Raw genomic sequence first — 24,470 nt, 5'->3', positions numbered from 1 at the left:
TTAAAGAATTTTGAAAAGAATAATGGGAAAATGTTGAACAATCAAGGTGCGGAAAGCTCTTAAAGACTTACCCAGAAAGACTCAAAGTGATTCTAACATTTATTGACTTTTATTGAAATAATCAAGATATATGACTGTTTTATTTGACATTATATTTTTTTATACAAATGTTAGATTTTTTCTTCCACTTTGACATGACAGAGTACTTTGTGTAGATTGTTTACAAAAAATGACAATTAAATCCATTTTAATTCCACTTTGTAACACAACAAAATGTGGAAAAAGTCAAGGGGTGTGAATACTTTCTGAAGGTACTGTATGCCTCATCCACTTCAAAGAACAGAATATTATATGACAATATCATTTTATACGAATGGAATATGAACAGTATCTTCTAAAGATGTGAATGTATTCATTCCCTTATACTCCTGTGCTCTAAAAGCAATTTTGATGCTGCACTTTGGCTGAAATTATTAGATTTGAAGTTGATTAGAAAACAGAGGGAACGGAGAAGGAGGAAGCGAAGTGTACTAAGCCTGGCGGCACAGCGGTTTGTGGAAGCCAGCTAATGTTTTATTTAAAACCAAGGGGAAAGCTGGAGGTCTAGGGGCAACATAGGAAAACAGCACCAAGTCGAAGGCCAATGATTCTAGTTAAAGGGCTACCTCTACGACATAAGTGGTCTCAAATAAGATAATTACTTCTTCAGATCTGATGTCCAGTACACATTATATAGATTCCTGTGAACATTTGCCTGCACTAGCTACCACATTTAACTGTTTTAGTACCTGCAAGAGAATGTCCCTTATATGCACAAAGTTATCTTAAAGACATGCTCTGGTATTTGAGGACTACTAAGTATTTTTTAAACCACTTTGGGGTGAATGTCTCAATGTGTAGTTCATACATGCATAATCTATGAGCAGAATTACTGTCTTACCTCAATTAGCCAAGACATCCCTAGTTTGAAAGCAACTCTTTTCTGGAAGAGGTGCTGCACCATTTCCCCTACATTTCCCCCTACATGGGCCAGCCGCCTAGCAATTCAAGTTCCAGCCAAGAATCACACACGACAGAGGGAGAGAGAGAGCAATGACTTGGTGCACATTATTTGAACATATGTGATGTAGTACGCAATTTTATGAGACCACCTTTGGCTTGTGGACGCTACTTTCAGAACTACTGGCTAAAAAGTATATAAAGTACTGTAGAATCTGTTTAATGTGAACTGGATAGCCAATTTAATTTAACCCTTACTTTACCAGGTAAGTTGACTGAGAAAACATTCATATTTACAGCAGGGAATAGTTCCAGGGGAGAGGAGGGGGGATGAATGAGCCAATTGGAAGCAGGGGATGATTATGTGGCCATGATGATATGAGGGACAGATGGGGAATTTAGCCAGGACACCGGAGTTAACACCCCTACTCTTATGACAATTGTCATGGGATCTTTAGTGACCACAGAGAGTCAGAACAACCATCTAACGTGGGACACCCTCTGTCCCCAATCACTGCCCAGGGGCATTGGGATATTTCTTTAGACCAGAGGAAAGTGTACTTCCTACTGGCTCTCCAACACCACTTCCAGCAGCATCTGGTATCCCATCCAGGGGCCGACCAGGACCATCCTTGCTTAGCTTCAGAGGAAAGTCAGCAGTGGGATGCAGGGTGGTATGATGCTGGCCCGACTCAATAGCCAGAATCATTGAGTGTTTATTTTTAACTTGTGTTCAGACTATAACTGGGTTAAAACCAAGTCAATTACTGCTGTGAGAGACGGTTAAGAGGAGTTGTTTTCTCAGCCAAATTAGCTCGCTCCACATTCAGATGGGAATAATTTGGACCACCCATAACAGAGATTTCACTGATGTGCTTTATTCATCCTCCTCTCTCTCTCTCCCCATCTCTCCCGCTTTCTCTCTCTCTATCCATCTCTCTCCGTCCCTCCTCACATAGCATCAAATGGAACCAGACAGAGGGACAGATTAATCGAGCAGCACACCATTTGTCACCATCCAGAATCCTCAGACAATCCCTAACAGGGCTGTAGGCTTTCTGAAATCAGCTTGTTGTGAAGAAACACGTCTTTGAATATGAAGCAGCTTTGCTATTATACAGTGCTCTCTCAGCAGGCAGGCAGAACAGTAATACACCGTATTTAACCTTCGAGGACATTGACTACTGTAGATAGAGCAGGCACAATAATTAAAACACATTCAGGCATCAGGCATCACACAATCCCACAGAGATATGATTATATACACTGAACTAAAATATAAATGCAACATGTAAAGTGTTGGTCCCATGTTTCATGAACTAAAATAAAAGATTCCTTAGTTCTCCAAAATGTTGTGCACAAATCTGGTTACATCCCAGTTAGTGAGCATTTCTCCTTTGCCAAGATAATCCATCCACCTGACAAGTGTGGCATATCAAGAAGCTGATTAAACAGCATGATCATTAAACAGATGCACCTTGTTCTGGGAAAGCAGTTTGCTGATGTCAATGTTGTGAACAGAGTGCCCAATGGTGGCGGTGGGGTTATGGTATGGGCAGGAATAAGCTACGGACAAAGAACACAATTGCATTTTTTCAATGGCAATTTGAATGCACAGAGATACCGTGACGAGATCCTGAGGCCCTTTGTCGTGCCATTCATCCGCCGCCATCACCTCATGTTTCAGCATGATAATGCACAGCCCCATGTCACAAGGATCTGTATACAATTCCTGGAAGCTGAAAATGTCCCAGTTCTTCCATGGCATGCATACTCAGCAGACATGTTAGCCATTGAGCATGTTTGGGATGCTCTGGATCGATGTGTACAACAGCGTGTTCCAGTTCCTGCCAATATCCAACAACTTGGCAAAGCCATTGAAGAGGAGTGGATCAACATTCCCATAAGCTTTATGTGAAGAAGATGTGTCGTGCTGCATGAGGCAAATGGTCACACCAGATACTGACTGGTTTTGTGATCCACACCCCTACCTTTTTTTTGTAAAGATATCTGTGACTAACAGATGCATATCTGTATTCCCAGTCATGTGAAATCCATAGATTAGGGCCTAAAAAAATATTTCAATTGACTGATTTCCTTATATGAACCGTAACAGAGTAAAATCTTTGAAATTGTTGCATTTATATTTTTGTTCAGTATAAAACATGCCATTTAGCAGACACTTTTTTCCAAAGCGACTTACAGTTATGCGTGCATACAGTTCATATACAGGTGGTCCCTGGAACTGAAAGCCACTATCCTGGCATTGCAAGTGCCGTGCTCTACCAACTGAGCTACAGAGGACCACTACTACTAACAACCACAAATTGCCTACCGTTTGTCTAACAGATGAGACATTGCCTCATTTACACGTAATTGTCAAGTGTCATTCTGTTAACAAACCTCCAAATGAGCTTCAATGCCATATAGCACTCCTTCCATGGCCTCCAACTGCTCTTAAATTCTAGTAAAACTAAATGCATGCTCTTCACTGCCCGCACCTGCCCGCCCGAATAGCATCACTACTCTGGACGGTTCTGACTTAGAATATGTGGACAACTATAAATACCTAGGTGTCTGGGTAGACTGTAAACTCTCCCTCCAGACTCACATTAAGCATCTCCAATCCAAAATGAAATCTAGAATCGTCTTCCTATTTCGTAACAAAGTCTCCTTCACTCATGCTGCCAAACATACCCTCGTAAAACTGACTATCCTACCGATCCTTGACTTCGGCGATATCATTTGCAAAATAGCCTCCAACACTCTACTCAGCAAATTGGATGCAGTCCATCACAGTGCCATCCGTTTTGTCACCAAAGCCCCATATACTACCCTCCACTGCGACCTGTATGCTCTTGTTGGCTGGTCCTCGCTACATATTCGTCGCAAAACCCACTGGCTCCAGGTCATCTATAAGTCTTTGCTAGGTAAAGCGCCACCTTATCTCAGTTCACTGGGCACCATATCAACACCCACACATAGCATGCGCTCCAGCAGGTATATTTCACTGGTCATCCCCAAAGCCAACACCCCCTTTGGCCGCCTTTCCTTCCAGTTTTCTGCTGCCAATGACTGGAACGAATTGCAAAAATCACTGAAGTTGGAGACTTATATCTCCCTCACTAACTTTAGGCATCAGCTGTCAGAGCAGCTTACCGATCGCTGCAGCTGTACACAGCTCATCTGTAAATATCCCACGCACCTACCTACCTCATCCCCATAGTTGTTTTTGTTTTTATGCTCTTTTGCACACCAGTATTTCTACTTGCACATCCTCATCTGCACATCTATCACTACAGTGTTAATTGCTAAATTGTAATTACTTCGCCACTATTGGCCTATTTATTGCCTTACCTCCTTACTTAATTTGCACACACTGTATACAGATTATTCTATTGTGTTATTGACTGTTTGTTTATCCAATGTGTAACGCTGTGTTGTTGTTTTTGTCGCACTGCTTTGCTTTATCTTGGCCAGGTCGCAGTTATAAATGAGAACTTTTTCTCAACTGGCCTACCTGGTTAAATGAAATAAAGGTGAAATAAAAATAAAAAATAAAATAAAACAAACGCCACTATTCTGGAAGGTGCAACATTAGAATATACATTAAGTTTATTCCACTGTAGATACTCATTACCATGTGGACAATCAAGCTATTTGGATAGATCTGAATTTCCTATTAGAGTGAAGGGCCTTGCTCAAGGGCACATCGTCTGCTGTCCCCACTTACTTCAAGATGTCCACAATTGTTCCTGTACACAAGAAAGCAAAGGTAACTGAACTAAATGACTATCGCTCCGTAGCACTCACTTCTGTCATCATTAAGTGCTGCTGACCTATATACAGTGCCTTGCGAAAGTATTCGGCCCCCTTGAACTTTGCGACCTTTTGCCACATTTCAGGCTTCAAACATAAAGATATAAAACTGTATTTTTTTGTGAAGAATCAACAACGAGTGGGACACAATCATGAAGTGGAATGACATTTATTGGATATTTCAAACTTTTTTAACAAATCAAAAACTGAAAAATTGGGCGTGCAAAATTATTCAGCCCCCTTAAGTTAATACTTTGTAGCGCCACCTTTTGCTGCGATTACAGCTGTAAGTCGCTTGGGGTATGTCTCTATCAGTTTTGCACATCGAGAGACTGAAATTTTTTCCCATTCCTCCTTGCAAAACAGATCGAGCTCAGTGAGGATGGATGGAGAGCATTTGTGAACAGCAGTTTTCAGTTCTTTCCACAGATTCTCGATTGGATTCAGGTCTGGACTTTGACTTGGCCATTCTAACACCTGGATATGCTTATTTTTGAACCATTCCATTGTAGATTTTGCTTTATGTTTTGGATCATTGTCTTGTTGGAAGACAAATCTCCGTCCCAGTCTCAGGTCTTTTGCAGACTCCATCAGGTTTTCTTCCAGAATGGTCCTGTATTTGGCTCCATCCATCTTCCCATCAATTTTAACCATCTTCCCTGTCCCTGCTGAAGAAAAGCAGGCCCAAACCATGATGCTGCCACCACCATGTTTGACAGTGGGGATGGTGTGTTCAGCTGTGTTGCTTTTACGCCAAACATAACGTTTTACATTGTTGCCAAAAAGTTCAATTTTGGTTTCATCTGACCAGAGCACTTTCTTCCACATGTTTGGTGTGTCTCCCAGGTGGCTTGTGGCAAACTTTAAACGACACTTTTTATGGATATCTTTAAGAAATGGCTTTCTTCTTGCCACTCTTCCATAAAGGCCAGATTTGTGCAATATACGACTGATTGTTGTCCTATGGACAGTCTCCCACCTCAGCTGTAGATCTCTGCAGTTCATCCAGAGTGATCATGGGCCTCTTGGCTGCATCTCTGATGAGTCTTCTCCTTGTATGAGCTGAAAGTTTAGAGGGACGGCCAGATCTTGGTAGATTTGCAGTGGTCTGATACTCCTTCCATTTCAATATTATCGCTTGCACAGTGCTCCTTGGGATGTTTAAAGCTTGGGAAATCTTTTTGTATCCAAATCCGGCTCTAAACTTCTTCACAACAGTATCTCGGACCTGCCTGGTGTGTTCCTTGTTCTTCATGATGCTCTCTGCGCTTTTGACGGACCTCTGAGACTATCACAGTGCAGGTGCATTTATACGGAGACTTGATTACACACAGGTGGATTGTATTTATCATCATTAGTCATTTAGGTCAACATTCAGAGATCCTCACTGAACTTCTGGAGAGAGTTTGCTGCACTGAAAGTAAAGGGGCTGAATAATTTTGCACGCCCAATTTTTCAGTTTTTGATTTGTTAAAAAAGTTTGAAATATCCAATAAATGTTGTTCCACTTCATGATTGTGTCCCACTTGTTGTTGATTCTTCACAAAAAAATACAGTTTTATATCTTTATGTTTGAAGCCTGAAATGTGGCAAAAGGTCGTAAAGTTCAAGGGGGCCGAATACTTTCGCAAGGCACTGTACATAGACATGGAATCCCTGGTCACTTTAATAATGGCACACTAGTCGCTTTAATAATGTTTACATACTGCTTTACTAATTTCATATGTATATACTGTATTCTATTCTGAAGTATTTTAGGCCATGTAACTCCGACATTGATCATCCTGATATTTATATATTACTTTTATTTTATCTTTATTTAACTAGGCAAGGCAGGCTACCCTGCCGCCCCACTTAATACCAATCTTTTACTTTTAGATTTGTGTGTATTGTTGGGAATTTTTAGACACTACTGCACTGTTGGAGCTAGGTACACAAGCATTTCGCAACACCCACAACATCTGCTAAATATGTGTATGTGACCAATACAATTTGATTTGATTTGATTTTGTCTACTCCAAACCTCCAACGCTTTATATTCTATTTTTCTGTTGAGTTTGCAGACAGTTATGACTGAGCCAGTTTAAAGATGCTCCACTTTGTGCAACTACTTCGTACAATCAAAAGCTGGTTTATGAAAGGAAACAAAATGTTGATTCTGAGCCACAGCTGTTCGCAGCTAGCAACAGTAAGCTGTACTTTGAGTCACGTGAGGCCGTTTAAGGCACTGCAACTGTAATATAAAACACTGAGGTGAGAGACAGTTACACCTGAAAGAGGACAAAAGACATCCTCCTGGGATGAAAGCTTGAAAAGGTTACATGATGACACCGCTGCCTTTCACAGAGACATTTAAAAGTCAAACCTGCCAAGTGAATGCACCACACCATAAAGACAATCCTGGCCCCTTTTCATGGTGTCAAAGGTCACAGGAAAGTTCAAGGGACCTAGAGTGACTTGTAACAGGAAGTTGGAATGGAATTCCCTAGTGTGCTTTGAACCTGAAGAGACAATCTCTCTCTTATTTATCTCTTGAATCTAAACACCAAAAGACACCAAACGGAATGAGTCATCATGAAGTGAACTTTTTGACATGACGCGACTAGCAATGAATGGCAGCACTGCAAGAGTATCTTCCGAAATTGTAGTTCATAGGCCTGCATTCTTTTTTCACAGTGCATTGTAAAGGCTTCAAAATAATTATTTTCTACAATATTTATGAACAAGAGTTAGATTTGGTCTTCTGTTCTGTCTGATTGCAAAGTTACCTTTCTGTTGTTTTGTACAGTAGTGCCAATGGGCCAGAGATTTAGTGGCAGGTTGGTTTTGCTTACAAATGCTTCAAAAACATATCCACGTTTTTTCCCCCTCTCATTCTTCCTTCTGATCTTTTTATTGTTGGACTGAGTTATAATTGAGTGTAACAAACATACTGACAACAAAATATTACAGTACAGCCTGTTTTGCAATAAAAATATTCTGTCACACTTTACCATGAGCACCAAGTTAAAAACCTAATAGCAATGGTCATCAAGAAACATCTGGAACCACAGTCACTCAGGGACATTCACTTAACAATATAAAACAGTTGAAGGACACCAGGGTACACTAAACAATACAGCACCATTGAAGGACACCATTGAATGGTATGTACTCACTGAAGGCTGCCACTGCCAGGATGAGTGTCACCACGATGGAGATCCAAGATACCCACAATGCCTTCTTCCTGTAGTTTTGAGCCTCATGGGGCTTTAGTCGCATGCTGCTTTCCAGCAGGCCTGTAGAGAGGTGAGAAACTGGTGGTTAATGGCAGCACCCATGCACGTCAAACCAAAGGCAGGAGAAGAATACACTACAACAAGAGCTAATTAACACTGCTTCAAACCACAATTGAGTAGTTCTCCCTCTCCTCCTTTCCAAGCTAGCAAAGAAAGCACTGGGTCAGTGAATATGTAATTTGCTGGGTGTTGTAGGGAGGTAAAGGATGCATGACTCACTGAGAGCAAGGTACAACACAGCTACATTTAATTAGCTTGACTAAATTGTTTCTCAGGACACGGCAGGGCTCAATAATTTGTTGCTCTTTTTGATAAAGGATGAATTAAGTTAGCTGTTGCGAAGTTAAATATAGTGTGCTGACAAGTTGTGGTGTGATCATGGACCCATGAAGACAGACTCCTGAGAAGAAAAGGCACAGAGAGAGAGAATTACTAGATATTGGGATTGTGAATCTGGCATGGCTTCCTTCTCCATTGTCATGTGGCTTCGTGTGAATGAGCACTAAGACTTAACATTTTATACACACTGACTGACAGGAGATTGCAAAGTCATGTAGTGACATTAAAAGGGTGGAAAACAACATGGGAACCCCTCTCATTTTATTCTGATCCTAACAGCCCCATGCTAGAGAACAAGGGCACTCTCTCTTGCCTGGGAGGACAATAGTGATAGAATATTCACAGAATATTCACAGCTCTTCTCCCAGTCCCTTCATTCATTGATTTGTATTCAGTGGGAGGCAGGAATAATGGCGCCGGAGGAGATGGCTGCCTTTTTACGGATTTATTGTGTGTATTGTTTTTTAGCGTAATTTGTAACTTATTTTGTACATAATGTTTCTGCCACCGTCTCTTATGACCGAAAAGTGCTTCTAGATGTCAGGACAGAGATTACTCACCCCGTACTGGAATAAGATTTTTTTTCTTTAACGAGTTGGACGTAAAGGATTTACTTCAGACACCCGACAAGACCCTCATCCCCATCATTCGCAGGAGTAAGAGATGGAGATATCGGGGATGTAGGTCTGGGTGCCTTGTAAGGAACCAACGGCGAGTGTGTAATCTGCCTTTACCATCGGTCCTATTAGCCAACGTACAATGATTGGATGATAAAACAGATGAACTACGAACACGTATATCCTACCAACTGAATATTTAAAAACTGTAATATCTTATGTTTCACCGAGTCATGGCTGAACGACAACATGAATAACATACAGCTGGCAGGTTTCAAGCTTTTTCGGCAGGATAGAACAGCTGCCTCTGGTAAGACAAGGGGTGGCGGTCTGTATATATTTGTAAACAACAGATGGTGCACGAAATCCAAGGGAGTCTCGAGGTTTTGCTAGCCTGAGGTACAGTAGACCACACTATTTACCAATCTATATTCTTCCTAGCTGTCTATTTACCACCACAAACTGATGCTGGCACTAGGACCACATTAAATGAGCTGTATACTGCCATATGAAAACAGGAAAACGCTCACCCAGAGTTGGCACTCCTAGTGGCCAGGGACATTAATACAGGGAAACTTAAATCAGTTCTACCTAATTTCTACCAGCATGTTAAATGTGCAACCAGAGTGAGAAGCCATGGATTACAGGCAACATCCGCACTGTGCTAAAGGGTAGAGCTGACACTTTCAAGGAGCGGGACTCTAAACCGGAAGGTTATAAGAAATCTCGCTATGACCTCCGACGAACCATCAAACAGGCAAAGCGTCAATACAGGACTAATATTGAATCGTACTACACCGGCTCCGGCGCTTGTCGGATGTGACAGGGCCTGCACACTATTACAGACTACAAAGGAAACACAGCCGCGAGCTGCCCAGTGACACAAGACTACCAGACAAGCTAAATTACTTCTATGCTCGCCTCGAGGAAAGTAACACTGAAACATACATGAGAACCTCAGCTGTTCCGGACGACTGTGTATTCACGCTCTCCGCAGTCGATGTGAGTAAGACCTTTAAACAGGTCAACATTCACAAGGCCAGATTACCAGGAGGTACTTGCGCTGACCAACTGGCAAGTGTCTTCACTGACATTTTCAACCTCTCCCTGACCGAGTCTGTAATACCAACATGTTTCAAGCAGACCACCATAATCCCTTTGCCCAAGAACACTAAGTTATCCTGCCTAAATGACTACCGACCCGTAGCACTCACGTCTGTAGCCGTGAGTGCTTTGTGCTTTGAAAGTGCTTTGAAAGGCTGGTCATGGCTCACAGCAACACCATCCCAGAAACCCTAGTCCCACTCCAATTTGCATACTGCCCCAACAGATCCACAGATGATGCAATCCCTATTGCACTCCACACTGCCTTTTCCCACCTGAACAAAAGAAACACCTATGTGAGAACGCTATTCATTGACTACAGCTCAACACCACATTGCCCTCAAGGACCCTGGGACTAAACACCTCCCTCTGCAACTGGATCCTGGACTTCCTGACGGACTGCCCTCAGGTGGTAAGGGTAGGTAACAACACATCCACCATGCTGATCCTCAACACGGGGGCCCCTCATGGGTGCGTGATCAGTCCCCTCCTGTACTCCCTGTTCACTCATGACTACATGGCCAGGCACGACTCCCAACGCCATCATTAAGTTTGCCGATGACACAACAGTGGTAGGCCTGATCCCTGACAACGATGAGACAGCCTATATGGAAGAGGTCAGAGACCTGGCAGTGTGGTGCCAGGACAACAACCTCTCCCTCAATGTGATCAAGACAAAGGAGATGATTGTGGACTACAGGAATAGGAGGACCAAGCACGCCCCCATTCTCATCGACAGGGCTGTAGTGGAGCAGGTTGAGGGCTTCAAGTTCCTTAGTGTCTACATCACCAACAAACTATCATGGTCCAAACACACCAAGACAGTTGTGAAGAGGGCACGACAAAGCCTATTCCCCCTCAGGAGACTGAAAAGATTTGGCATGGGTCCTCAGATCCTCAAAAAGTTATACTGCAGCACCATCAAGAGCATCCTGACTGGTATGGCAACTGCTCGGCCTCCAACCGCAAGGCACTACAGAGGGTAGTGCATATGTCCCACTGGGGCCAAGCTTCCTGCCATCCAGGATCTCTATACCAGGTGATGTCAGAGAAAGGCCCTAAAAATTGTCAAAGACTCCAGCCACCCTAGTCATAGACTGTTCTCGCTACTACCGCACGGCAAGCGGTACTGGATCGCCAAGTCTAGGTCCAAAAGGCTACCCTCAAGCTATAAGACTCCTGAACAGCTAATCAAATGGCTATCCAGACTATTTGCATTGCCCCCCCCCCCCCCCCCTCTTTTACGCCGCTGCTACACTCTGTTTATTATCCGCGCATAGTCACCTTAACTCTACCTAACTGTACATATTACCTCAATTACCTCGACTAACACATTGCCTCTGCACCTTGAGTCTGTACCGGTACCGCCTGTATATAGCCTCGCTATTGTTATTTTACTGCTACTCTTGAATTATTTGTTACTTTTATTTATTTAATTTGTATCTATTGTTTAGTTAACACTTATTTTTCTTCAAACTGCATTGTTAGTTAAGGGCTTGTAAGTAACCATTTCACTGTAAGGTCTACAGCTGTTGTATTCGGTGCATGTGACAAATATGATTTGACTTGATTTGATTTGAATGTCATCAGGACCCAACAGATTTTATCACTTGTTGAGCACTGACTTGCAATCAGCTGTGTGTGTGTGTGTTCAGTGAGTGAGAGAGCAGCAGGGAAGGTTGCAGCCTCGTTCAACTCACATGATCCACATCTAGGATCAGCAGTGGAAGCATGTGCCCAACAAACCCCTCTGTAGACACATGCACGCACGCACAAGCACGCACAAACACACACACACTACATTTGCCGTCATGATGATAAACAGCATACATTGGATGATTCACACTTTCCCTTTCCCAGAACTACGGAGGGTAAAGATCACTGTATACCTAGTGGCTAGTGTTTAATTCATCCCAGAGAAATACATAGATTTTCCATCCATGTTGGTTTTGTGGATTAAATAGATTCAGAATGTTCAACATACTCATATTGGCAGTAATTCCAATTTTTTCCCTCTAATGAATAGGTCATTAGATTCCCATGACACTCTAGGCTATGATTATAATCTCTCATAGAATGTTAATAAATTATATGAATAAAACCCATGGAACCTTCCCTTTCAAAAGGTAGATCCAACAGAATGTCAATTCACTCTGACATTCCACTCCTCCCCACAGTCTCCCATATTGCCAGCTGTCAATTAAAAACACTCATAAATGATTCAACGCACTGAATTGATTGGTTGGGGTGATTCCAAGTAACATATGATGGGGGTCTGAAGACTCTGAAAGGCACAGTTGAAGACACACAGACACAGATATGTTACATCTAACATGTACACTACCATTCAAAAGTTTGGGGTCACTTAGAAATGTCCATGTTTTTGAAAGAAAAGCACATTTTTTGTGCATTAAAATAACATCAAATTGATCCGAAATACAGTGTAGACATGGTTAATGTTGTAGATGACTATTGTAGCTGGAAACAGCATATTTTTTATGGAATATCTATATAGGTGTACAGAGGCCCATTATCAGCAACCATCACTCCTTTGTTCCAATGGCATGTTATGTTAGCTAATCCAAGAAATAATTTTAAAAGGCTAACTGATCATTAGAAAACCCTTTTGCAATTATGTTAGCACAGCTGAAAACTGTTGTACTGATTAAAGAAACAATAAAACTGGCCTTCTTTAGACTAGTTGAGTATCTGGAGCATCAACATTTGTGGGTTCGATTACAGGCTCAAAATGGTCAGAAACAAAGACCTTTCTTCTGAAACTCTTCAGTCTATTCTTGTTCTGGGAAATTAAGTCTATTCCATGAGAGAAATTGCCAAGAAACTGAAGATCTCATGCAACGCTGTGTCCTACTCCCTTCACAGAACAGAGCAAACTGTTGCTAACCAGAATAGAAAGAGTGGGAGGCCCTGGTGCACAACTGAGCAAGAGGACAAGTACATTAGAGTGTCTAGTTTGAGAAACAGATGCCTCACAAGTCCTCAACTGGCAGCTTCATTAAATAATACCCGCAAAACACCAGTCTCAATGTCAATAGTGAAGAGGTGACTCCGGGATGCTGGCCTTGTACTGTAGCACTAAGATCATCTTTCATCTATTTAGTTTAAATGGAATTTAAAGTATTTTAGAGCTACAATGCTTTTGGGAAACCCAGCCCTGGCCAGCCAGAGCTTCAGCACCGACAGTACTTCTATCTCTACATGGAGTCTCTTTAGGACTTTTTCAAATACTGGTTTCGATGTATCACTATGGGGTTCGCTAAGGACCACCTACTCTTAGAAGTACCTAACAAAATCATCTGTTGGAGATAGACAGGTAGAGCGGTATATGTCTCACTTCCTTGTTATGGCTGAATCAGAATTAGTTAGGTAACAAAGATAAATAAGATGTTTTATCTTATTTTTGTCATTAGAATGTCTTCTTTTGGATAATACTGTTGGCAGTTGCATTTTCCTCTCTCTTCTCCAGGGAAAATTCACTTGGGGCCCAGAGAGGGGAGAGGTCAGGATTGTCTTCATATGTGAGGGTATCTGTTAAACCATGTGAAGGGCTCCACAATGTCTGTACACCAGTCACTACCTACTTTTCCCATTGGGGGGCGGAGTACGGCAGTGTCTGGAACCATTGTATGTCCCCTCTGATGTTGCCCTTATCTTGACCTAGAATATGACCTAAGAGGCTCACTGTCTTTTCTGATCTTTTTCTGATCTTGTCCAGGAGGGGGTGAATTTCTACTTTTAAACTCGGACAAAACAGAGATTCTTGTTCTAGGTCCCAAGAAACAAAGAGATCTTCTGTTGAATCTGACAATTCATCTTAATGGTTGTACAGTCGTCTCAAATAAAACTGTGAAGGACCTCGGCGTTACTCTGGACCCTGATCTCTCTTTTGAAGAACATATCAAGACCATTTCAAGGACAGCTTTTTTCCATCTACGTAACATTGCAAAAATCAGAAACTTTCTGTCCAAAAATGATGAAGAAAAATTAATCCATGCTTTTGTCACTTCTAGGTTAGACTACTGCAATGCTCTACTTTCCGGCTACCCGGATAAAGCACTAAATAAACTTCAGTTAGTGCTAAATACGGCTGCTAGAATCCTGACTAGAACCAAAAAATTTGATCATATTACTCCAGTGCTAGCCTCTCTACACTGGCTTCCTGTCAAAGCAAGGGCTGATTTCAAGGTTTTACTGCTAACCTACAAAGCATTACATGGGCTTGCTCCTACCTATCTCTCTGATTTGGTCCTGTCGTACATACCTACACGTACGCTACGGTCACAAGACGCAGGTCTCCTAATTGTCCCTAGAATTTCTAAGCAAACAGCTGGAGGCAGGGCTTTCTCCTATAGAGCTCCATTTTTATGGAACGGTCTGCTTACCCATGTCAGAGACGCAAACTCGGTCTCAACCTTTAAGTCTTTACTGAAGACTCATCTCTTCAGTGGGTCATATGATTGAGTGTAGTCTGGCCCAGGATTGGGAAGGTGAACGGAAAGGCTCTGGAGCAACGAACTGCCCTTGCTGTCTCTGCCTGGCCGGTTCCCCTCTTTCCACTGGATTCTCTGCCTCTAACCCTATTACAGGGGCTGAGTCACTGGCTTACTGGGGCTCTCTCATGCCGTCCCTGGAGGGGGTGCGTCACCTGAGTGGGTTGATTCACTGATGTGGTCATCCTGTCTGGGTTGGCCTTTGTAATGTTCCTAAGATCTGTTATTCGTCATGTGAGTTGAGAGGGGTGTGTCTTGGCTATAAATGATACTAAGAATTGTTTTGTAAGCACTCTCAGAGAATTCATTTATTGACACTGAATTGATCTGAGAGTCACAGGGCTATAATATAACTTTGACTTGTGTGTGGTTTGCTCTCTCAATGTTTAGTAATACAGGAAATTACCACATGACATCCTTAAAGCCTGTCCCTAAAAAGCAACTTCTCATTTTGAAAATGGTCTATGTGTCACGCCCTGACCTTAGATATCCTTTTTATGCTCTATTTTGGTTAGGTCAAGGTGTGACTAGGGTGGGTAGTCTAGTTTTTAATTTCTATGTTGGCCTGGTATGGTTCCCAATCAGAGGCAGCTGTCTATCGTTGTCTCTTATTGGGGATCATATTTAGGCAGCCTTTTCCCACTGGGTTTTTGTGGGATCTTGTCTATGTACAGTTGCCTGCGAGCGCCTTGGTCCATTAATTGAACCAACGCTCGTGACACTATGCAGCATCGATATGAGCCAAAAACCTTAATCTAGTTTCAAAATGTTGCACAATATTAAACACATGGCTTCGTTTTACAACAAGAGTATAGCATACTTGGCTGGCATGAAATTGAAAGCGTCCTCCATTCGCTATTTTTGTGCAATCGCTATTTAGCGTATGTAAAGACAAGATTAAATTAAGAATAGTCTGATGGAAGACAATATTAGCCTATCACTTGTGAATGATGCCCAGCGTGTGCAGTACGGCAAGAAATAGAGCATTACTTTTTTGGGGGGGCTTTTTCAAATCTCAGTCGCACAACTCATGTAGCCTAGTCTATAGGCCTATATGTTTTGATAAGGTTTGTATCACAACTGACGTTGCCAAATAACTTCTTATAATTAAGCACGTTAATCTGCTTTACAACTGATGTAGAGCTGAACTCAGTCGTCAGGTGAACAGTGTCTCCTCCGACACATTGGTGCGGCTGACTTCCAGGTTAAGCGGGCGGATGTTAAGAAGCGCGGTATGGCGGGTCATGTTTCAGAGGACGCATGACTCGACCTTTGCCTCCCAAGACGGTTGGGGAGTTGCAGAAACGAGACAAGATCGAAAAAGGGGGTAAAAAAAACAATGCGAGTCGTTGTATTCATTTGGGATCTATCGCAGAGTTTGAAATATATATTTATTTCATAGAAGGACAAGTTCACCAATATAATACATCAACTTTGGGGGATAGTAGATTGGAATACAGACTGGAATATGTTCCGGGATTCCTCCGATGGCATTGAAGAGTACACCACATCAGTCACTTGCTTTATCAATAAGTGCATCAAATCAAATCAAATCTCAAATCTTATTTTATTTGTCACATACACATGGTTAGCAGATGTTAGTGCGAGTGTAGCGAAATGCTTGTGCTTCTAGTTCCGACAATGCAGTAATAACAAGTAATCTAACTAACAATTCCAAAACTACTGTCTTGTACACAGTGTAAGGGGATAAAGAATATGTACATAAGGATATATGAATGAGTGATGGTACAGAGCAGCATAGGCAAGATACAGTAGATGGTATCGAGTACAGTATGTACAAATGAGATGAGTATGTACACAAAGTGGCATAGTATAGTATAAAGTGGCTAGTGATACATGTATTACATAAGGATACCGTCGATGATATAGAGTACAGTATATACGTATGCATATGAGATGAATAATGTAGGGTAAGTAACATTTATATAAGGTAGCATTGTTTAAAGTGGCTAGTGATATATTTACGTCATTTCCCATCAATTCCCATTATTAAAGTGGCTGGAGTTGAGTCAGTGTCAGTGTTAGTGGTGGCTGTTTAACAGTCTGATGGCCTTGAGATAGAAGCTGTTTTTCAGTCTCTCGGTCCCAGCTTTGATGCACCTGTACTGACCTCGCCTTCTGGATGATAGCGGGGTGAACAGGCAGTGGCTCGGGTGGTTGATGTCCTTGATGATCTTTATGGCCTTCCTGTGACATCGGGTGGTGTAGGTGTCCTGGAGGGCAGGTAGTTTGCCCCCGGTGATGCGTTGTGCAGACCTCACTACCCTCTGGAGAGCCTTACGGTTGAGGGCGGTGCAGTTGCCATACCAGGCGGTGATACAGCCCGCCAGGATGCTCTCGATTGTGCATCTGTAGAAGTTTGTGAGTGCTTTTGGTGACAAGCCGAATTTCTTCAGCCTCCTGAGGTTGAAGAGGCGCTGCTGCGCCTTCTTCACGATGCTGTCTGTGTGAGTGGACCAATTCAGTTTGTCTGTGATGTGTATGCCGAGGAACTTATGGGCATTGAGGACCTCGTCCCGACAGTGACTGTACGTACATACCCCAACCAGAAGCCATGGATTACAGGCAACATTCGCACTGCCGCTTTCAAGGAGCAGGACTCTAGCCCGGAAGCTTATAAGAAATCCCGCTATGACCTCCGACGAACCATCAAACAGGCAAAGCGTCAATACAGGACTAAGATCGAATCGTACTACACCGGCTCTGACGCTCGTTGGATGTGGCAGGGCTTGCAAACCATTACAGACTACAAAGGGAAGCACAGCCGAGAGCTGACCAGTGACACGAGTCTACCAGACAAACTGAATAACTTCGAGGCAAATAACACTGAAACATGCATGAGAGCACCAGCTGTTCCAGAAGACTGTGTGATCACGCACTCCGCAATCAATGTGAGTAAGACCTTCAAACAGGTTAACATTCACAAGGACGCAGGGCCCGACGGATTACCAGGTGCTGACCAACTGACAAGTGTCTTCACTGACATTTTCAACCTCTCCCTGTCCGAGTCTGTAATACCAACATGTTTTAAGCAGACCGCCATAGTCTCTGTGCCCAAGAACACTAAGGTGGCCTGCCTAAGAACACTAAGGTAACCTCATGTCTGTAGCCATGAAGTGCTTTGAAAGGCTGGTCATGGCTCACATCAACACCATTATCCCGAAAACCCTAGACCCACTCTAATTTGCATACCGCCCTAACAGATCCACAGATGATGCAATCTCTATTGCACTCCACACTGCCCTTTCCCACCTGGACAAAAGGAACACCTATGTAAGAATGCTATTCATTGGATACAGCGCAGCATTTAACACCACAGTGCCCTCAAAGCTCATCAATAATCTAAGGACCCTGGGACTAAACACCTCACTCTGCAACTGGATCCTAGACATCCTGACGAGCCGTCCCCAGGTGGTAAGGGTAGGTAACAACACATCCGCCACGCTGATCCTCAACACAGCGGTCCCTCAGGGGTGTATGCTCAGTCCCTTCCTGTCCTCCCTGTTCACTCATGACTGCACAACCAGGCACGACTACAACACCATCATTAAGTTTGCCGATGACACAACAGTGGTAGGCTGCTACCACACGACAAGTGGTACCAGAGCGCCAAGTCTAGGTCTAAGAGGCTTTTAAATAGCTTCTACCCCCAAGCCATAAGACTCCTGAACATCTAATCAAATGGCTACCCAGACTATTTGCATTGCCTCCGCCCTCTTTTACACTGCTGCTACTCTCTGTTGTTATCATCTATGCATAGTCACTTTAATAACTCTACCTACGTGTACATATTACCTCAATTACCTCGACTAACCGGCGCCCCCGCACATTGACTCTGTACCGGTACACCCCTGTATATAGTGTCGCTATTGTTATTTCACTGCTGTTCTTTAATTACTTGTTACTTTTATTTCTTATTCATATTTTAATTTTTTTAACTGCATTGTTGGTTAGGGGCTCGTAAGTAAGCATTTCACTGTAACGTCTACACCTGTTGTATTTGGTGCATGTGACTAATAAAGATTGATTTAATTTGAAAGCGGCAGTTAGAAAATGTGTCATTGGCTTTGATATTCTGATTTGTTAGACAATCCAATCGCTGATGACTTTGTTTTGTACAACACCACCCGTGCCCCTCGTCACCATAAATTACTTCAATAGTGCCAGTCTCAAACTAAAGTATTTAGCAAGCAATAGAGCAGTGGAAGAGTTTAGTATAAGTCGTCAGGCTAGGACACTTTAGCCTTCGGGGATAGCCGATGAGAGAAAAAAAGGGGGGGGGGAAGCGAGTAGGAAAAGAGACAGGCCCAAGACTCTTGGAAAAGAGTGCCAGCCCCTTATGCACGCTCTGTTTTACAGTTGTTACATTTTTTGTGGAGAAGTGGTGTGACTATACAGATTGTTCCTTCCTACACTCTGTTTTCCATGGTCCTATACTCCCTGTGGGATCTTTTGGATGGAGAGAAGGTTCATCTTTCTCTGCCTGCCAAGGCCTCGACAGTTATAGTTCATCCATAACTGTTGTGTCGTCTCTAAGGGGGGCATGTTGCTTACGCCCAGTCGCTAAGCTTTTAGCTCGTCCTGGGACATGTCTATTGTGCTTAAGCTTGGATATATAATATTCCTCCAACTTTTGCTTTACTACTGCCCTAAGCGTATGTCTGGGCTGTGCTCCTCCAGCCACTGTTCGCGCCTGCAGTCTGCCCAGAGGTTTTTCAGGTTAATGTACCTAACCCCATCTTTGGCTCAGGTCAATTGTTTTCTTCTCCCATTGTTGCACCTTAGGAGACTATGGCTTTTCACCTGTCGCCTTCCCTAGAAAGGTGTCCCTGTCGTTGTCCAGTACGTGCGGTTCGCATCTACTTGGATTGTAAGAGAGCTTGGGCAAGGGTGTCATGCTTTTCTCTCATTGGGCAACCACCCTCAGAAGAGAGTGGGCCCTTCTCTCTTGGGACAATATTCTGATGAGTTTACCTATTTGGAACTGTTTTTGGAACATATCTCAGTTGGTATTTGGTATTTTATTAGGATCCCCATTAGCTGTTGCAAAAGCAGCAGCTACTCTTCCTGGGGTCCACACAAAACATGAAACATAATACAGAATGACATAATACAGAACATCAATTGGCAAGGACAGAACAACTCACAAACTATCTAGGTTAAAAAGGGGAGAGGCGTTGTGTCGCGAGGTGTTGCTTTATCTGCTTTTTTCAAACCAGGTTTGCTGTTTATTTGAGCAATATGAGAAGTTCCATGCAATAAGGGCTCTATATAATACTGTACGCTTCATTGAATTTGCTCTGGATGTGGGGACTGTGAAAAGACCCCTGGTGGCATGTCAGGTGGGGTAAGTGTGTGTGTCAGAGCTGTGTGTAAGTTGACAATGCAAACAATTAGGGATTTTCAACACATTAATGTTTCTTATAAAAAGAAGAAGTGATTAAGTCAGTCTCTACTCAACTCTTAGCCAAGAAAGACTCCATAGACATCCATAGTATTTATATCAGCTCTCTGATTACAATTAAGAGCAAAATGTACCGCTCTGTTCTGGGCCAGCTTAACTAGGTCTTTCCTTGCAGCACTGGACCACACGACTGAACAATAATCAAGATTAGACTAAACTAGAGCCTGCAGAACTTGCTTTTTGAAGTGTGGTGTCAAAAAAGCAGAGTATCTCTTTATTACGGCTACACCTCTCCCCATATTACAACCATTGAATCTATATGTTTTGACCTAGACAGTTTACAATCTAAGGTAACGCAAGTAATTTAGTCTCCTTAACTTGTTAAACAGCCACACCATTCATTAAAAAATACAGATGAGGTCTAGCACTTAAGGAATGAATTGCACCAAATAAAAATGCTCTTAGTTTTAGAGATGTTCAGGACCAGTTTATTACTGTCCACCCATTCCAAAACAAACTGCAACTCTTTGTTAAGGGTTTCAGTGTCTTCATTAGCTGTGGTTGCTGATGAGTATATTGTTGAATCATCAGCATACATTGACACACATGCTTTGTTTAATGCCAGTGGCATGTCATTGGTAAAAAATAGAAGAGAGTAGAGGGCCTAGACAGCTGTCCTGCGGTACACCACACTTTACATATTTGACATCAGAGAAGCTTCCATTAAAAAAAACCCTTTGAGTTCTATTAGATAGATATCTCTGAATCCGCATTATGGCAGAGGTTGAAAAGCCATAGCACAAAAGTTTTTTCAACAACAGGTTATGGTCAATAATATCAAAGACTGCACTGAAATCTAACAGTACAGCTCCCACAATCTTCTTATTATCGATTTCTTTCAACCAATCATCAGTCATTTGTGTCAGTGCAGTACATGTTGAGTGCCCTTCTCTATAAGCATGCTGAAAGTCTGTTGTTAATTTGTTTTTAGGGAAATACAATACTATTTGGTCAAAGTTTGCTAAGAGCTGGCAGCAATTTTAAAGGTCTGCTGTTAGAATCATTAAAGGACGCTTTACCACTTTTGGGTAGCGGAATTACTTTGGCTTCCCTCCAGGACTGAGGACAAAGACTTTCCTCTAGGCTCAGATTAAAGATATGACAGATAGGAGTGGCTATATATAGGAGTGGCTATAGGAGTGGCTATAAGCTACCATCCTCAGTAGCTTTCCATCTCAGTTGTAAATGCCAGGAGGTTTGTCATTATTGATTGATAACAATCATTTTTCCACCTCTCCCACACTAACTTTACAAAATTCAAACTTGTAATGCTTTTCTTTCATTATTCGTTTTTTATGCATGAATACAATTGCCCACTGTTCGTTGTTGGCATTTCCTGCCTAAATTTGCCCACATTGCCCAAAAAAACGTTTTTTAATAATTGGCAACATCAAATAGTTTTGTGATGAATAAGCCATCTGATTCGATGAAAGATGGAATTGAATTTGTCTTTCTGTCCATAATTTCATTTAAAGTACTCAATTTTTTTTTTATTATTTACATCATTGATCTTGGCTTCATAATAAAGTTTATTCTTCTTTTTGTTGAGTTTAGTCACATAATCTCTCAATTTGCAGTAAGTCAGTCAGATGTGCAGTCAGTCTTATTAGCCGCTTCTTTTGCCCCATCTCTTCCAACCATACAGTTTTTCAATTCCTCATCAATCCATGGTGCTTTAACAGTTCTAACAGTCAGTTTCTTGACAGGTGCATGTTTATCAATAATTGGAAGAAGCAATTGCATAAATTGTGTAAAGTGCAGCATCTGGATGCTCCTCATTAATCACATCAGACCAACACATATTTTTAACATCATCCACCTAAGAGTCACAACAAAATCTTTTGTATGATCTCTTATACACTATTTTAGGCCCAGCTGTTGGAACTTTGGCTTTCCTGGAAATAGCCACTATATTGTGATCATTGCATCCAAATTTAGAACAAAGTTCTACAGCATTAGTAAAAATGTGATCGATACATGTAGATGATCTTGTTCCTGTAGTGTTTGTAAACACCCTGGTAGGTTGATTAATAACCTGAACCAGATTAAATGCACTGGTTACAGTAAGAAACTTCCTGTTGAGCGGACAGCTTGATGAAAACCAGTCAATATTCAGGTCCGCAAGAAAGTAGACCTCTCTGTTTACATCACATACACTATTAAGCATTTCACACATATTATTTAGATACTGACTGTTAGCACATAGTGGCCTATAGCAATAACCTAAAAGAAAAGACTTTAGATGTGCCAAGTGAACCTGCAACCAAAACACTTCAATAACACTTGACATAAGATCTTCTATAAGCATTACAGGGATACGGCTCTGAATATATACAGCAACACCTGCCCAAAAATAATTTCTGTCTCTTCTATAGATGTTATATCCTTGAATTGCTACTGATGTATCATCAAATTAATTATCTAAGTGAGTCTCGTAAACGGCTAATATATGAATGTTATCTGACAAGTTATGGATTTCATGAACCTTATTTCTAAGGCTACATACATTAATATGGGCTATTTTTTAGCTCTTTCCTGTGTAGCTTATCAGAGATAGACCTAAAACTGAAAAGAGCAAACAAAGCAAGAGATAAACATATACCTTCAGCAGTCCATTAATCAATTGGTGTGTGTGTGTGTGTGTGTGTGTGTGTGTGTGTGTGTGTGTGTGTGTGTGTGTGTGTGTGTGTGTGTGTGTGTGTGTGTGTGTGTGTGTGTGTGTGTGTGTGCGCGCTGCGGGGCTGAAGCTCCGAAACCATAGGCTTGGCTCTCTCACCCCTTCCAGGCTTCTGGGAGGGAGGGTGGATAATGAGCCTGTCATAACAGATGCAAGCAATGTCTGCATGCACTCTGGCAGCTTTCATGGCTGGGATCAGTTCTTTCCTCTTCTGGCGCACAGCTTCAGGATAGTCCTCGTTGAGGAAGATATACGTTCCTCTCAAGTTCTTTGCTCTTTCCAGAACAGCTACCTTGTCCTTGAACTTGACCACTATCGGCCTGGGCCTATCACGGTGGTGGGTTTTCAAGTCCTGTGGGCGTGCTCCACCTCAATCTTCCTGTGGTCCATCTTCAATTTCTCAGAGATCATTTCCCTCACTTTGTCCTCAGAATCCATCCAGGTCTCATGTGGAGATTCTGCAATTCCGTCCACAACCATGTTGTTCCGCCTTGATTGTCCCTCGAGACAATCATTGCTATCATGGATTCATACACAGAACTGATGTCCTTTACCAATGACTTACAGATTGCTGTCTTCTTGCCGTTCTCCTGTTCCAACTCATCGAGCTGACCCTGAGAAAACGCAAACTGTTCTTCAGGTCCTGGACCTCTCTGGTCAGGTCGTCCATTCTTTTAGAACTAGAATCCATGAGTATTTGGACAAAACACTTGAAGCTATTTTCTTGTTGAGACTGTATGCGCCTTGTATTGGGCTTCCCCTCACTTTGTTATGAGGTTTTTCCTTAATGGGTTGTCTGTGCACCTTTTTGGGGCAGTACTCCCTTAGTTTTGGGACCTCTGAGGGTTGCTGATGTTGGTACTTCCCTGGCTTCGGGGAGTATGTTTTGCAATTCAGATGTTGGCCATATCCCCATAGTGATGCAGTGAAATTGGGGTGGCAGGTAGCCTAGCGTTTAGAGCATTGGGCAAGAAACACACAGGTTGTTGGTTTGAATACATGCGCAAACAAGGTGAAAAATCTGTCGATGTGCACTTGAGCAAGGAATTTAACATTAATTTGCTCCAGGGGTGGCGTACTACTATGGCTGACCCTGTAAAATAACACATTTTACTACACCTATCTGGTTTATGTGACTATATATAAAAAATATATTTTTAAAATTGTCAAGTATTTGAAAGAGAACTTAAGGTTACTTGCTTAACTCTTGTTCTCTAATAATATGAGTGAGATCTATCATCGCATTCCCCTGCTTGCAAGAGTGTGAGGAAGAGAAGCGTGCTTGAGAATAACCAGAGGACAGGTGAGTGGCTCCTTTTAAGGAAGTTAGGGTTTCACCTCCTTCACCACTTTACCTGTCTGTCTTCAACAGACACTTTTGATAGGTACTTACAGTACTAGAGTAGGAGGTCCTTGGTGGGGGGAGGGGGATAAATCAGCTATGAAATAAGCAGATAGAATTGAAGTCTATCAAGTAACATTACTTGCATAATTTCTAATCCCCTTTTTTAAAATATATACTGTATTGTTTTATTTATTATGCCGATACCCCCCTCTCCTCCGGTTGGAGGACTTAATGGAAAACATACAAATTAAATTTAAGTTTATTTCCTAATTGCACTGGAATCCATGCACATCTGC

The 24,470-nt window shown here is 42.2% G+C and overlaps 1 protein-coding gene across 2 annotated transcripts in view; it reads right to left on the bottom strand.

The window, feature by feature from the left end:
* The window catches only part of tmem163a (transmembrane protein 163a), a 93,857-nt gene that overhangs the window by 65,877 nt on the left and 3,510 nt on the right, over window positions 1–24,470 (bottom strand). For both annotated transcript variants that reach the window (XM_036974584.2, XM_036974583.2), the window contains exon 2: window positions 7,977–8,096. In XM_036974584.2, the coding sequence (XP_036830479.1) occupies window positions 7,977–8,096 (120 nt within the window). The remainder of the gene's footprint in view (window positions 1–7,976; window positions 8,097–24,470) is intronic.

The sequence above is a fragment of the Oncorhynchus mykiss genome, chromosome 3, assembly GCF_057628025.1.
Source record: "Oncorhynchus mykiss isolate SJ-2025 chromosome 3, ASM5762802v1, whole genome shotgun sequence".
NCBI classification, from domain to species: domain Eukaryota; kingdom Metazoa; phylum Chordata; class Actinopteri; order Salmoniformes; family Salmonidae; genus Oncorhynchus; species Oncorhynchus mykiss.
Note: the sequence above shows the minus strand (reverse complement) of the source record. Positions and strands in the feature narration are given on the sequence as shown.